This window comes from Miniopterus natalensis, chromosome 13, assembly GCF_054644295.1.
Source record: "Miniopterus natalensis isolate mMinNat1 chromosome 13, mMinNat1.hap1, whole genome shotgun sequence".
Lineage (NCBI taxonomy): Eukaryota > Metazoa > Chordata > Mammalia > Chiroptera > Miniopteridae > Miniopterus > Miniopterus natalensis.
In genome coordinates this window covers 28595914-28612934 of record NC_142093.1, presented here as the reverse complement: position 1 = coordinate 28612934, position 17021 = coordinate 28595914, and the positions used below count along the sequence as shown (strand labels likewise).

Here is a 17021-nt window from a genome sequence, read left to right as displayed (position 1 = left end):
TGGCCTATGTGGTAGTTCTATGGGTGTATCCACTGTGTTGAATTTCATCAAGCTGAATTTGCGTGCTTTTTTGGTATATGCATATATGTATATGGGGTGCCCCCCCCAAATGTATATACACTTTAACAGCTGATAGCTGTTAAATGAAAATGAAATGTATTTTAACAAATACTGCCTTTATAATTATTCAAAGTGTGTGTGTACATTTTTGGGGGACACCCCGTACTTGAACTTAAAAGTTTACAAAAATGAATAGAGATGTGATATCCATCTCTGGACAATTTTTTTCTTTCTGGTCTTATTTTTAAAACTTTATTTAATGACCATATATACATATTATAGTGAGAAAAAAATCAACTTTTAAAAAATAGCAGAATTGAGATTGTGTGAGGTTCACAACAAATTTAAGTACAGTGTGTAATTTAAACACAGTGTAACTGAAAAACACTGGGTTGCTAGACATGCTGAAAATGATGACCTAGAATGAAGTCACCCTTAAGGTGGGGAAGAAGAAATACATTTTTGGAAGCCTAAGTTACACAGAGAGGATGTTAAACTTTACCTTCAAAACGGTAACCATGTAGAACACAAACTTTTAACACATTTCAGGTATCATAGGAACCCAAAGTTCTACTGCCCTATTTCTTGAAACTTGATGACAAAATTTTCTTCCTTTTTTTGATACTCTCTTGCTGCCTCCGTTTTAGAAAGCAAACTGAAGGCACTTATCAGCCAAAAAGAAACAATAAATGGCATAATATATGCTGCCTAACAAACCTTGTATGATCAACCAGAAAAATTTTCAGGCTACTGTGTCAACATGGAATAGCATGTTCTTTCTGAATTGCAAAATAATTTAAATGTAAGCCCACAAAATAACTTCAGTGATTTTTTTTTTAAATGAATCTAACATTTAATAAGGATATGGGGGATGGGGCAGCGGGGTGTTGCTCAGCATTTGTCCTTCCTTTTGTAAATTTCTTTCTTTAATCCTGTTTTTTCTTTTTCTAGAAGCAAAGCTCTAACTTAACACTGTTTCCTTGTTTTGCATAAAATAACTAAAGTTCCTTGTGAGCCTTCTACTCAGTATTCTAAAGGGAATCTCCTGTTCGGAAGCTCCCACTTCTTCTGTAGTGCCTTCAGAGGCCTCCAGACACCAACAAGATCATGCCCAAGCTCCCGTACACCTTGCATGTTTCTCAGGAATTAAACCGAGGAAGCAACCCCTGTCCTTCACACCAGTAGTAGGTTTCATATTCGCTATTTAACAAGCCTCATATCATTCTGGTCTTGGCCCAAGTAAATTGTCTTTGTCACCATAAAAATGGTTCTGATTCTCAACCTGAAAAGATATTGGGGAGGTGGCCACCCCATTCAAATGGCTAACAAACAGGGATCTATTGCTCCCTGGACTCATCTGTTCTCCGAATGATATACTTCAGGCTCAATGCCCTATCGTTTTCCAGGCTTACTTGTGACTATTTAGGAAGCCCAACATTTCTTTCTCCTCTGGTAATAACACTTATCCCTTGTAGAAATTAACCTTTCCCCCTCCCATGTGGTTCTGGGAGGACTGCCAATCACACACAGCTCCTGGCACAGTGGTGATACCCCATTCTTGGCTACAGCAACAGGACCAAAGGATGGGCACAGGGCACATGCAAGGCCAATCAGGATGTGCTTCCTTGCAACTTTATCATCTGGTGCCACAGACGCTTCCCGTTTCCTCTGAGGTCTCCGGCTGAGAGCCTGGGAACCTGAAGCCACCCACGGCCATGGCATCACCATGCTGCCCACCCCGTAGCCTGAAAGAAACCTGTCAGCAAAGGGGTAGAATGAGGTCAATGACCAGAAAGAAACACAGCCAAGAGACAGAGAAAGAGCATCTAAGAGAGTACCCGCAGCGTCACCTGAGTTCCTGTAGGCCCCGACGTCGGCCCTGATCGGGAACTTTCCAGGGACATAAGCCAGGGAATTCCTTCGTTCCCTCAGGCCAACTTAAGATGGGTTCTGCTACCTTGAGCCAAAAATATTAAAAGACCAAACACCTACCAGAGTTGGCATCACCAGCAACTCTGCTGTCACCAACGCCGTGTGGCTTGCCAGAGGAGCGAGTACCTGAGAGTGGACTGACTGGTGAGTAAGTGGTCGTGGAGCCATTCTGAACGAGAGGGTTCCAGGTGGACCATTCCAGGACTAAAAAGTGGATCTAGTCCCAGGAGCTGAGGACACACCCTAAGGCTAGACACCAGGCTCTGGGCTGGGCAGCCAGGCCAAGGGGAGGGAGTGCACAGTGGGCCACGGACAGTCCTGGAGCTCACCGCTGAAGCAGTGTTTCTGCCATAACCAAAGTCTTTTCCACGTGAAGTAACAGATCCTGCCTTGTTCAAGAGACAGGCAATGGTAACTGGTGCTTCTGCTTTCAGCAAATCTATCAGCGAAGAAAGTTAATCTGGACCTAGAGCCAAGCAGAAGTTCTTAGGCGAAGAGACCTAATTCGTTCACTGGGGATCACGCTGAGAGCCAAGGATGGATGTGCTTTAACGGGTATTCTTGTTAGGCTCATGTCATTATTTTTCTTTGGAAAATATCCCTGATTCTCACCATCAGATGACAATAATTGAGTGACAAAAGCAGGCCGGGCAATTAAGTGAATGGTAAGTCAGGCAACTGGAGCCCGAGGTGAGAGAGGCCTGGGTGCGAAACCCAGCGTGGCAGTTATTAGCTACTGTCCTTGGGTAAATGACTTCATTTCTCTAGGCCTCAGTTTCTCCTTTAGTAAAGGGGGAATAACAGCATTTACCTTAAGTACTTATTGTGAGGAATACGTATCATTATGTATACAAAATGCTCGGCAAATTACCCAGCACATAATAATATATTATTAAGCAATGAAGTACGCATACCAAGTGTTCTCATCTTCTCTCTGTATTAACAATATGTATTATTAGTAGAACTAGTCTACAGACAATACAGTAAAATAAATCTTTATACTATGATAGCAACAAAACTATCACATATGAAGTCATCAAGCCAAAGATATTTGAATATAATATGTATTATCGAATATTTTAATCGAATCTATTTCTGTGGGTCTTTACATGTACAGATGTAGGCATCACCATTAACAAGACCAGTCAGAAAAGAAGAAACTTTATGTTTACTTTCATCCAGAAATGCCTCACTTTCTTAAATCATAAAATTTCTATTCTTTCTGACTTTAGAGAAGTTGAAATTCATCTGATCCCAGATCAGCAGAAGCTGTAGAGAAATGTCACTTTCCTACACGTGTACTGGTACATCTTTTTGGGAGGCAGTTTGTCAGTATCTGCCACAACCTAAAATGTGCACATTTTTTTACCCTGGCCATTCTACCAGCAATATCTGCCACAGAAATACTCACACAGACACTCTAGGAGGCATGAACAATAAGAATGTCTGCTCCAGTACTGTCTGTGATAGTGGACCATCCAAGTGCCCATCGACAGGAATGCTGAGACGGAAAACAGAGACGGACGGGCCAGCCCTGAAGTCCAGGGCTTCTTCCCATAGCCGCGTCTAGGTGAACGCTGGCCTCTGACTCAAGTCGACAAAAATTTATTGAGTGGCTTCCCCGGGCCAGGCCTTGTACTGGGCATGTGAGGACAACAGTGAACAAAAGAGAATCTAGCCCTTTAGCCAGAAGAAGAAAAACCCAAACCCAGATTCTCTATTCTACCAATCCAGGCAGGTCCTTATAAGATTATTTTTAATAGCATCCATGATTTTTAGTTTATAACTTTAACTGAGGATCATTTAAAATTTTTGCTTCCCGAAAGTACGGGGGCAAACGTTTGTATCAAAAGGAAGTGAATCTTTACTGAGTCTTTCTTGGGCACCATATAATCATAGTTTGGAAAATTTCTTATGTCATCTTACTGTTTATTTTTCCTGAGATTTCTGTCAAATAGCTGTAATTTCCTTTTGGTGGCTTGCCAAAAATCAATAAACAATTTCACCCTTACTTTTGGAATAAGCTGCACTGAAAGGAATTGGTTTCCTCCAGAATTACTGGAACACCTTGCACACATTAAAGTAAAATTTTTTTGCCTATAAATTACAAAAAATATAACCAGGCACAAAATTAGGATGAGCAATCATGACTCAGTTCTGTAATCCCAGTATTAAAATAAAGCAGTAATCCTAGATAAATTTATATAATGTAGTTATGAATAAACAAGATTAAAGCAAATATATTCACAGAAACAAAACTGTTTAACATTCTTCCACATATACTTCAATTTTTTTCATAATTTCACATACCTCAAGGATAAATAACATGTCATAAAATCAATTATGCTAGTTAACATAGTGTTTTTTGCTTAGACCCCAAATAAAATAAAACAAAGAGCCTGAAATAAATTCACTAAGTTCTAATACTCCTCACAAGTACAATTTTTTATTGCCACTTTAGTCTTAAGTGAAAATTAAGTTCATTCACCATGTGGGCCTCTGACATACGTGCTAGTTTTCTCCGACCACGGTGACAGCAAGGTTACAGCAGAAATGTGGAGAGAGTTCATTCTGTTTTCTGTCATTTCACAAATATTTGTTTAATTCCCACATCAGGGTTCTTGGAACCCCCAAACAAGGCTAATAATCTAAATTTTAAAAATATAGAGAGTTTTGCCCTGACTGGGTGGCTCAGTTGGTTGGAGCAGCACCCCACACACCAGAAGGTTGTGGGTTCAATTCCTGGTCAGGGCACATACCCAGGCTGCAGGTTTGCTCCCCGGTTGGGGCTCGTACAGGAGGCAACCGATCAATGTTTCTCTCTCATCTCTCTCTCTTTCTCTCATACACACACACAATCAATAAACATATCCTCAGATGAGAATTTAAAAAAATAGAGTTTTAGGATCTCATTATAAACTTTTAATGTTCTGAATTCCTGTCTTAATACATTTTCTGGCTACTTTCATTTGCTACCAACCAAACACCAACCGAGCAGACCTTTTACCTTACTACCCAGAAAGCACACTTGCTACAAGAGGGTGCACTTTCTCTGGGTGCCTGGGGACTGTAGACTCGGGGGCCGCTGCACAGGGGTCTAATTATGAAAAAAGTGAAGCATTTCTCCACCAACAGGGTGGATGGCAAAGTTCTAAAACTATTATTTACACTTTACCCATATTTACCAAAAAATGTGGCCTATCTCCTCCAGGTTAAGAAAATTTCTTTGTAAAATCCTATAGGTAAAATCCCTAGGAATCCTTAAGGGAAAGGTCACAGATCTGTGTTCACGTCGCATGAGCGCAGGCTGTGGGAAACGCGCGGTCCCCGACGGGCACACAGAGCCAGCCAGTGACTAACAGCCTGGAGCCGCCCCTAGGGCGTCCGCTAGCGACCACATGGCGCCGCGGTGTCCCCTGCTCGCAGCACGCTCAACGCCTTCATCGATTTATTGTTGGAAATATGGTTTCTACTTTTTTGTGGTACCCAGAAGGAAAAAGCTAGCTGCTGAATTAGCTTCTGAGGTTCAAGAGAGACTTAGATGAAGCTGGAACACGTATGGAATTAAATATACCTAGAAACAGAGAATCACTTTCTACCTAGAAAATACAAATATACCATCGAAGAGAAAATCTGCTCTAGCTCAGAAAAAAACTAAGCTCTGAACTGGGGGACACGTGAGCCTATAATTTAGCCTTTGCAGTGTGTAACGGTCTGTAAGGATTAACAGCAACAACAAAAACCTGTTTTCCTTTCTTTTTCTTCTGTTGTTTTCCCTCCCCAGTGCATTTAAACAGAACGCTGTGCAAGTCTTGAAAAGAAATAGTCACTATAAAACCAGCTGAAATCACACGCCTGTCCTTAGGAAAACAATAAAATGGATTTTCAAACCTCTGGTGTGTTGCCCCATTAAAGCAGATCTGCCTCTTGGTTAAGGACAGTTTGGGGAGCAGGAGCCGCAGCTGCCCGGCCGGCACGTCACTCGCACTCCGCACTGGACCCGATGGCCTCTCAGGGCGCTTAACCCCCGGGGCGGGCGCGGGAGCAGGAGGCCGCTTACGCTTCCAGGCATCCAGGAGGCCTCTGCCCAACGCTTCTCTGCTGCCTCCGCACTTTGGCTCTTACTCACGCTTCCAGCAACCTGGGTTCTGCCCCTGCACTGCTTGAATGAAAATGTTCTTCCCTTGACCTCTTTCGACTCCCAAACCCGGTCCATCTCTTTGCTGGACGCCACAGCGGACCCCTCACCACCAGCCCCTCGGAAAACACACACAGACAGGCGTTGACCCCCCCCTCGCCTCCAAGTCCCTGCCCCCCGCCCCTCTGCTCCTCAGGGCCCGGGTGCCCCTCTGGCTCTCCTGAGTTAAAGGTAAGGGTGTATTCCAGGCTCCATCTGAAGCCCTCTTCACTCCACCTGCTCCCCTTTGGCCCCTCAAATATGGCAATCACCAGGAGTGTCCCCTGACCGGCACTCAATCAATACCTGTGAGGTGAGTCTCTCGCTCACCCGCGCGGGGCCACCCACGGGACAGACTATCTAACCTGGGTCTCCACCCAGCTACCTTCCCCGACCACCACCCCTCCCATGAATGGGGAGAGACTGCGACTCCGGCTTAACATTTTTCACGGGGGTTTCTTATTCAAGGTAATGATGTCTGGCTCTGTGTCTCTCCTTCCTGGGTTATAGTCAGAAAGAGAATGGCCTTGGAGTCAGGTAGAAATGGGTTCAAAGCTGGGTCTGTGAATGACTAGCCATGTGACTATGCCTCTGAATTTCTGCATAACTGCAGGGGGGAATGGATATATGTAAAATATTTGTATGTATATATTTCAAAAACTTAGGGTCTAGTGAGGTTCCTTTTTCTTCCTTTCTCTTTAACTCGCTTTGCAAAGCTCCTTACATGCTTTATTTAATTGAATTTTCACAATAACCTACCATAGGTCTGGACTCCAGACTAGAGGGAGAAGCTGGAACTGGCTGGGTAATAACTAATAAGTGGGAAAATCAGATTCTAACCAAGGTCCGCCTGGCTCTGAAGCCCTAGCTCTTTCCACCACCTAAAGTGCCTCCAGGACACAGCGGGGACAACAGGCTGCGTGAGGAGTGGGGACCCACACAAGTGGAGAACTGCGGCCGACGGTGAGGAGTGCTGTGAGAGATGGAGACAGGGCTAGAGGGTTACGAGGGAAGACACAGACTCGGCCTCAAGAAATCAGGGAGCACTTCACAGACGGGCGCTGGAGCTGCCTCCTTGGGGACGTGACTCTGCCCCCAGGCTGGGCACGGGGTTCTAGGCAGGGCATTGCTGCGGCCACTGCGGGGACTGCAGAGCATGGCAGCGAACGCGGGGGAGGGGAAGGGGCACAGTGATGCGGGCGATGGAGGCAAAGAGGCGGGTGGGGCTGGGCGAGGGCTTCCAGCCCGCTCCAGAAGCAGCGCAGGCCGCAGGCCGCAGGCCGCAGCCCCCCAGCTCCCGCAGCCCCGGAGCAGGGCGGCCGCAGACCTGCGCTTTCTAAGGCGGAGCTCAGTGCTGGCCACAAGCAGGGATTCGGAACCCAGGGCCACGTGGGGAACATTTTTTAAAATGACTTGGTCTCTCCCATTATTGTGAATGTTGCCGTCGATCATTCGGCTCAGGTGGTGTCTGCCAGGTTTCGCTGCCGTAGTTATTGTTTGTGCTTTGTAATTAATAAGTATTTTGTGGCAAAGTCCTACGTCAATATCATGTTCCTCAACCAACTTTCAGGACCAGTTATAATACCCATTGACCCTCTACTCAAGGAGATTTCTCTTCTTCCCGTCAGTAATTTATATCACTGTAGATACACGGATTCTTATTTTATTCAATGGATTATACTTCAAGCTCAAATTGTCCCAGATGTGACCAGTGGAAGTCCCCTCAAGCTGGCTCTTACGCCATTTTAATATCTCCCCCTATTCTTTTAGCACTGCTGTACTTTTGAGCACAAGAAGCTATTCCAGACTCATTGTGTGTTCTCCCTGCCCCAAGTCTAGAATATGCTTTTTGGTAAATTCTGATCCTTTTGTGTGGAGAATGGTATTTAGAAGCTATTCTGAAGCTCTGGGTGCTTGGCATGTCATTGCTTGCCAGTCCTCTCAATGTACAGGGAAAGAGAAATGGGGGGGGGGGGGAGGAGAACAAACATTTATATACACCTGCCTATATTTCTATGGGAAATTTCTTTAAAATACAGATTTGGGGGGGGGGGGGGGGAGTTTATGCCAGACCTACAGAATCAGAATATTTAGGAGTGGGCTCATAAATCTGTACTTGTTTAAAGTTTCGCCAGGTTTTCAAAGAGAAGATTGACCAGGGGAGTGATAGTGGAGGCAGAAAGACTATAGTAGGCTGCTATACTAATCCAGACAAAAGTTAACAGGAGTGTGAACCAGGGTGGAAGCAGCAAGACAGACAGGCCGTGACCAACTGTACCTGGGACTGACTGGATGAAGGAGATGAAGAGAGAGGGGGTGGCAGGTGCTCAGTGTCTCCTGCTTGGACAATGGTCACCACTGTGGCCGAAACACTGTCATTTACACAGGAAGCACGGAACATGTTTATTTAATTGAATATATTCTCACTTTCTTCCTACCGATTATATAAAAAGCCAAGTGACATTCTGGGAAGAAAATAATTACAGAGCATTCAAGAATTCATATCTCTTCCTTATATTTTATCATATAGACTAACAACTGAACGTAACTCAGGACAAGAAGTGTGACACGAATTCACTGTCAGCAGGCCAGGCTCTCACACTGACAAATGTGGCCTGGCCGAAGTGACTGTGTTTGTGCACACTGTGCATGCAGAATAATAGACCTGGAAGGCTTTTTACCAAGAAGCAACCTCTGTAACGATGTCTCTTATTGTCCAAAAAAAGGAGAGCTACAGTCGGCTAGAGATAAAATTCATTAAGCTGAGATGACTGCTTACTATCACTGCAGCATAAAACTCACTCACGCATGAGCAAAATGTATAAAGGGGTTGTAAGAAGAAAAGTAAAGCCAAAAGAAAATGACCGTTGGAATTCTAACTGCTATAGCAGAAAGCTTAAAACCCAGATGAAAGTACAACCCAGAGAAAAATAACCATTCCCAGCATTACTGCAGCAAATGCACTTCATCAATGGCCTTCTCACTGCTAACTCCACAGGGAGCTGTTCCAGACTTACCTGGTTACACCCCCCCTGGTGCGGCTGAAGTTCCCCTCCACGCCCTCTCTGCTCTTGGCCTCCAGGGCATTCAACTCTTCTGGTTTCCCTCCCACCCCGGGACTCGTCCTGTCTTTCACAAGCACCTATTTCTATGCTGACCTCCTAAAAGTTCTTCCTCAAAATAGTAGCCCTGGCCTCTTCTCTTTCCTTCGAGTGCTGCCTGGGTTATCTCGTTTCCCTCCTACACTCTCACTGCGCAAGGAGACCATGTGAAAATGTCTAATCACCTCTTGGATGCCCCACAGACATTCTGACCTAAATACGTTCAAAGCTGAACTCATCACCCTCTGACCCTGAACCTGTTCCCCATTCTGTTTTGGGTGAATGATGACCACCATCCAACCAGGTGACGGTGCCAGGAACCTGACATTACCTTACACCCTCCTTCTCCCCCCCCACCTCTACCCAAACAATCACCAGGACTCTAGAATCTCCAGAATATTGCCACTGCTTTCTTGGCACGCTGCCACAATGATCTCACACCTGGATTACTTCAAGTGCCTGCAGACTTTCTCTCCAACAATCCATTATCCACCTACAGCCCGAGGGGCCAGCCAGAGCCTAAATCTAACGATGCCCCTTCCTCCAGAAGGCCCGCTCTGACCACCCGCCCCCATGAACGGGTGAGGCGTTGTCCTGAGGCTCTCAGACACCTTGGGCTGACAGTGATGGAGCTGAACCGCACCCAGCCGCTTGCTTATGGATGCTGCTGTTATGATTACACGTTCCTTGAGAGGAGATACCTATTGTTTGCTGCTGCATCCTCAGTGCCTAGCACCGTGCATGACCCACAGCAGATGCTCAAGAAATCTTTGAGGCTTCTTAATGATCCATTTTAAATGAAGGCTCAAAAGAGCGACTCAGTTGGTTTTGCAGGACCAAGCTGGATAGTCATGGGTGCTGAGGGCAAAGACAGATTTGTATGCGTGTGTGTGTGTGCGTGTGTGTGAGTGTGTGTGTGTGAGTGTGTGTGTGTGTGAGTGTGTGTGTGTGTGTGTGAGTGTGTGTGTGTGTGAGTGTGTGTGTGTGTGAGAGAGAGTGTGGCTATGTGCAAAATGGATCATTAAGCAAAGAAGCTAGTCTGCAGTCAGAAAAAGTCAAAGCATATATTATCCAGAGAGAGGCAGAGATGTGAATCCCTGTGATACACAGGAACACTCACAAGAAAAAGAAACAGGGAAAGACTAGCTGCCTATTTACCTTGCAGCGCCTGAGAGGCCGGCCATACTCCTCCCTATAATTGAGTTCCAAAAGATTCTCACCACCTTAGGGTCCTCGTGCCTTAAAATGATTCTCAATAGCCTTAGAATGATTCTCTGACCAGCCTATTTCTATTTCAGCCTAATATCTCTGACCAGTCCAGAGGAAGCTTCCTTCATCAGGGAGGCAGAGGTGGCCTCCGCTCCCTTCCTTCACGTGGATGGGAAAGGGAGTGACAGGGGACTAGGGGACAATCCTGGAACCCTACAGCTTCTGGGTTGAGGCCATCCAGGTGCCTGCCTCCCACTGGGGAAAGAAAAGAATGAACTGACAAAGGAGTAGAGGCCAAGGGACACCCTCTCTGACCACATGCTCTGATTTCCATACCACCTCCACCCTCTCATCTGTCTCTAGCAGCAGGGCTGAATGAAGGCTGTAAATTCATTTTTAAAAAGCAGTCCTTAAAAAGGCAGTTACTAAATACTGCACTGGCTCCTCAGAATATAAATTATTACATTCTTTAAATATATAAAAATCTGTTTATCCTTCATAGGATCTAACAGCATCTTCACAAACATGGAATAAAAACCAAGGCCTCAATTTCTATTACTTTTAGGTTAATCTTTTTAATGATTATTTCCATTCCTAGGTCCCCAAATGTTCAGTATCTTCCATGTGAGAGGAATGGGCCCCCCACTGGGGGAATTCAAGGACTGCAGACATCCAAGACAATTCAATGGGGAAAGAATAGTCTTTTAAACAAATGGTGTTGGGACAACTGGATTTCCACATGCAAAAGAATGAAGTTGGACCCCCTACCTAACACCATATATAAAAATCAATTCAGAATGGATCACCTGCCTAAATGTCAGAGCTAAAACTATAAAACTCTTAGAAGAAAACAGGGATAAATCTTCATGACCTTCAATTAGGCGATGGTTTCTTCAGTATAACAACAAAGGGACAAGCAACAAAAGAAAAATGAACTGGACATCATCAAAATTTAAAACTTTCATGCTTAAGGACACCATCAAGAAAGTGAAACAAAAATTCACTAAATGGCAGAAAATATTTGCAAATAATCTATCAGATAAGGCACTTACATTGCCAGTATATAAATAGACAAATAAACCAGAAAATAAAATAGAAAATGGGCAAAGGATCTGAATGGACAATTTCTCCAAAGAAGATATACAAATACATTTATAAAAAGTGACCAATATTATTAGTCATTAGGAAAATGCAAACTAAAACCACATGAGATACCCACTAGGATGGCTATAATCAAAGAGACAGACAATAAATGCTGGTAAGGATGTGAAGGAATTGAAACTCTCATACAATGCTGGTGTGGCTGTAAAATTGTTTGGCTGTTTTGGAAAACAATCTGGCAGTATTTAAAAATGTTAAACATAGAGTTACCATGTAATTCAACAATTCCACTCCTAGGTATATACTCAAAAGGCTGTCTACACAAAGTCTGTGGGACCCTCTTCCACTGACCACATAGATAGGCTCACCATCTCCTTAACTTGTTCTAACTAGGGCTGCTCAGTTCTTTCTGCAGGAGGAAGAACACTGGGCTTTATTAAGTGCCAACTTAATAAAAAAATTGATTCTGTTCATTTAAGAATTTAATAAATATAGGGGTCATATATACACATATTATTAAAATTCTATTTCACTTGTGGGCAATATCTTTTGGGATGGAAAAAAACACCAGTCTGCTGAGCTGTAAAACTTACCAATGAGGTCCCTAAAAGCCTGCTGTGTAGAGTGGGCAGTGGACCAGCAGCAGTAGCATCCCTTGGGAGCTGGTTAGAAATGCAAAATGTCAGGCCTGACGCTTGACTTCTGACTCAGTGCTCAGGTGACTCCTATATACAATGATATTTGAGAACTACCTGCTATCAAACATTTTAATTACATTTAAGACCAATCCACACATGATGAACTCGAGTTAAACCTACAAGAGGAGCCCGACTGCTGAAGGAGTGTACTCCAGTGGTTAAGGGGGGGGGGTGCAGGAGGCAGCTGACCGATGTTCCACTCTCACATCAATGTTGTTGTTTTGTTTTTGGTGTATGTGTCTGTTTTTAAATATACCTTTATTGATTTCAGAGAGAGGACGAGAGAGAGAGAGAGAGAGAAACGTCAATGATGAGAGAGTCATTGATCGAGCCCAAACCCCGATCGCCTGGATCCCAGGTCAACGCTCAACCACTGAGCCACGCCCGGCCGGGCTGTATGTGCCTGTTTTTAAATAATCACTACTACTGCCAAGACTAAGAGCATTTAGAGCATCAACTAAGGGCCTGGCTGCATGCTAAACCATTTGCATGCATTCTTTCTAATAGTTACAGTTGTGCAGTTTGGGTATTGTTACCCCCATTGCACAAATACACAAGGCCCTGAGGGATCGAGCCACTCACTCGGATGCCTTCAGTGAGTGGCAGAGGGTCCATACCGAGCGTGTGTGAGGCCCAACCCAGAGCCCTTTCCCCTGAAACAGCACAGCAGAGAAGCCTCCCTTGCTACAGAGCTGAAAGTAAGAGAAGAGCAAATGGGGCCAGGGAACTAGTTGGACGCGATACAGAGCCGCAGCAAGGAGATGAATGTCTCAGCTGAGTCTCTGTGAAGCGGAAGGGAGGTGACAGCAAATGCGTTCGTGACCTTTTCTTTCACTTACTCCATTTCTCTGTCGTGATCTGCTCCCTGAAGCAGAAACCAAGTTGCAATTCTTCCATTCACTAGGCTAGGCTGTCCTTGCCTGTGAGCCCTGCTTTGAGTCCTGCTACTCACCCAGCAGCAAGCAACGTTATCAGAGCCACAGTAGGGCACCTTCCCCTAATCTGTTACCTGTATTGAAAAGTAATCATGCGAGAGAATAAAACTAAGCCTCTACATCCAATAAGTCACATTAAGCTTCACATATCAATAACTTATTAAAGACCTGACTTAAACACACAGTCTGTCAAATCAGGACACATATGCTGAGCTCTAATGAGCTCTGCCAAATCCTACATTATTATTAAGGTTCATCCTGACCTCAGAGGCCACACGGTTTTATAAACTAGAATGAAATATCAGTATCTGTTGGGCTGTTTTCTAGTCAATATTCTAGGGAAAGAAGCACAATAAATATAGCAGTAAAAAATGTGTGCATTGTGAATATATATTTCAAATTAAAGCAAAAGCTAACTGCACAATTACTGACATTCTCTCATTTGATGTACTCAAGAGTTAGAAACTTTAATATTCATGTAATGATTTCCACACACACACCCAAAAAACAGTTTTGCACTAATACCTTGGCTATAGCCTTTCTCTTTCAATGACAAATTTCAGTATTTTAAGTGGAAAATCAGCAATATAACTGGGATACACAGAACTGAGCTGAAATTCATAAAGAGTATAATTTTCCTATCCATATACACAGTTAATACATAAATAGTCCCAACATTTTACAATATTAATTTCAAACATCTGTTTCTGAGATTAAAATGATGAAAGAAATGGCACTTGAGTCCCATATACTAAGGATAAAAACAAATATGGTTTGTGCACTACTTTCGCCTGAAAAAAAGATTTACATATATAAGATAAAGCAAAATAAAAGCATAAGCATTCTAATTTTGAAGCTCTTAATTACATACTGATCCGTGATTTGTGTTTTTTTCATCTGTTGGAGTTCATTTTATTCCTATGTGCAAAGACATACATGGATATTAAAGAATTCTGCTCACCTATACATACTCAGGCCAACCAAATATGGAAAATTTAGCACTAAAGTCCTTTCCCTGAAGGCAAGCTTACTACTATGTCACTATTCAGTGTAAAGATATAACAACCTTAATATATAGGCCAGAAGTTGACTTTCTTTTCATCAAGTGAGGCTCCTGCAAGCCCAGTTATACAAATAACTTCATTCATCTTTTCCTCAAACCTGAGAGTTTCTTTAAGCCAGATATCACATCGCCACTAGACCAGCTGCCAGTCACAACGGCAATTTACTGCAACTCCACCCTTTTCCCACCTTCGGTTTCAATAGTGCATTTAATTTTTTCCCTATTATAGAAAAATTAGGTTAGAAGTTCAAATCCTCAAAGTAGTTAAGTGAACTGTCACATAAATATTATTCAACCCCAGGGAATTTTCTGTTTAATTGCCACTCTCTCCCTTTCCCCAAAGGACTACATCTTATTTTGATGGTGTAATGGAAAGCACTGCATTAAGAAAGAGCAAAAACGTAATGGGCTTAAATTTTTAAACATCTAACCTTTTCACGAGTCTCTGGTAATCATTTGTACCTGTGACTGTAATAATCAGCCTGCCAATTAAAGAAGCTAAATTCCCAGAACAGAACTAGGTAGGGATGCCCCAATCACAGCCATTGCCGGATCAGGGAGAGAAGAAAAGCGCTATTTTGTCATATGTGACATGAACGAAGTTTTATGTTAGTTCCACCAAATCTTGAGAACAGTAGAGCTCCTAGTACTTAAAACCTTCATCTTCTAAAAGTCAAGATCTTTAAAAACCACATCTTACTGTATCTTCAAATACTAAGTTTTTACCAAATTTTTCAACTTTGGGTCTCAGGTGGGGGAGAAAAGGCTCTGGAATAAGCACCATACTCAAGGGGCGGGGGAGGGAGAGAGCTAGTCTTTCAAACCTTTCGTCCCAGAGAGAAACTAAAACTGTTAACATTACACCACTTAACCATTTATTTCATTATGAAAGGCAAACTTGGAACACAAGTGGCAATATTCCGAAAATGTGATGGAAGTTGTTCCACATCAATGAACACACAAGCTCGGAAGGTACAAATCTGGCCTCTGTCAGCCGTGGTCCATCCACAGCAGGTCATTTCCCCTGTGGATTGAGGCTCCCTATCGTGGAAATCTTCCTGAACTGCCCAAGGCTGAAAGGGATTCCCTGAGAACGGCATCTGGACCACACCTCTTTGGTCACACAAGAAGCTGACAAGGGCTGGAGGAAAATGCAGCTGGCCCACGGAAGACAGAACCGGGCCAGTAATCAAAATACTCCCTCTACAAATTAAAAGGGAGAGCCCCTAAAACGGCTATTCATCCAGTCCTGTTCTTGTAATCAGTCCTGACCATCCGCTACCAGATGTTGGCCATTCTGTGGGCTGCCTGGTAGGGTTTTGTGGTCCAGCAGCTGCCTGCCTTTTATAACCTCAGCGATGTTGTGGAAGCATCCATTTAGTGTCTACATCGGCTTTCAGGCATGAAAACACTGCCAAGTGAAATATTAGAGAACAAACTCCCCACCCACTGCGGAATAAATTTCCCAGTTTCGAAGCATCTGGGGCGAAGATTCCAAATGACCTGTAGCAACATTTTCTTTTAGATTTTTTTTTTTTTTTTTTTTTTTAATCCTCTCGCTTGCTGAGGAACCTACTGAGAAGCCTCCCAAAGCTGACACCCACCGTTCAGGTCACTGGTCCCACATTTACCTAGTTAGCGAAGGGAGGGAGAAGCGTCTGACAGTCACCCAGGGTCCCTCCACTTGTAGCGAGGATGAACACCGCAAAAGCATGGGGACGCGCGACTCCTCCGGGACCCAAAGCCTCCCGAGGAGCACGGCGAGCTCTCCCTCCCACCTGCACCCCAACCCTGCTTCCGCCCTGGCTTAGAATCAGCAGCCCTTCTCTTACTCCAGGCGGTTCCCAGCGAGAATCTTTTACTCCACGGGGCTCCGGGGTCTGACCCCAGGAAAGCCCTGTGGGTCACCCTTCCTCCTACCCTTCCACCCCCCACCCCCCACCCTCCACCCCTCGCCACGGCCCAGGCCACCTCCTTACCTGATAATGTCGTCGTTGTGTCCCAAGAAGAATTTCTGGCTGTGCTCGCGGGTGTTGTACACCACCCCGACCCCAGCCACAAAGTAGACCACCTCCTTGCCGGCCGTGTAGTACAGGTTGTTGCGGCACTGGTGGCCCCGGTACCCGTACACCCACTCCAGCCGGAGCTGGCAGCCGGGAGCTGTCCGATCCGCCATGATCAGCCGGCCCCGCGCGCCCCCCGCCCCGCGCCCCGCGCGCCGGTCCGCGGCCCCCGCGCGCCGGGTCTGTCCCCGCCGAGGGCCGGCCTGCGGAGGACCCGCAGGGGCTCAGTGCGCCGCGCCGGGCGCCGGGCTCCGCGGCGACGCACAGACACAGCCCGGCGCGCCCGGCGCCACCATCATCCGCCGCCGCCGCCGGAGACGAGGCGCGGTGCGCGGCCGCCAGACCCCGCGGGGCGCCCGGGCTGCCGCTCCCCCGGCGACGCGTCCTCGGCGGCGCCGGCCCCGCGCGCGCGCGCCTCACGGCACCTGCGGGCGCCGGCCCCCCGGAGAGGCTCGGGGGGGCGTCGCCCCGCCTCTGACAGCCGGGCGCTGCATAGCCGAGCACCGGTCACCCAGTTCGCTCTCTGAAGTTTGCAGGGCGCAGGCGGCGGGCTCTATTCGGGGGCGGCTTTGATTTGACGGGGCGCCCGGCTAAGCTTTGCCATCGCCATCCTTGGATCCGAAACCGACCGTCTACGTCCAGGGTGCGAGCGCGAGGGAGAAAGAAACAGATTTTTTGCGTA

General features: G+C 45.4%; 1 protein-coding gene across 1 annotated transcript in view; it reads right to left on the bottom strand.

The window, feature by feature from the left end:
• EML6 (EMAP like 6) overlaps positions 1 to 16452 on the bottom strand; it is a 178220-nt gene extending 161768 nt beyond the window's left edge. Inside the window, exon 1 of the mRNA XM_087823568.1 lies at positions 16256 to 16452. Within this exon, the coding sequence (XP_087679694.1) occupies positions 16256 to 16452 (197 nt within the window). The remainder of the gene's footprint in view (positions 1 to 16255) is intronic.
• Between the last annotated feature and the right edge of the window lie 569 nt (positions 16453 to 17021).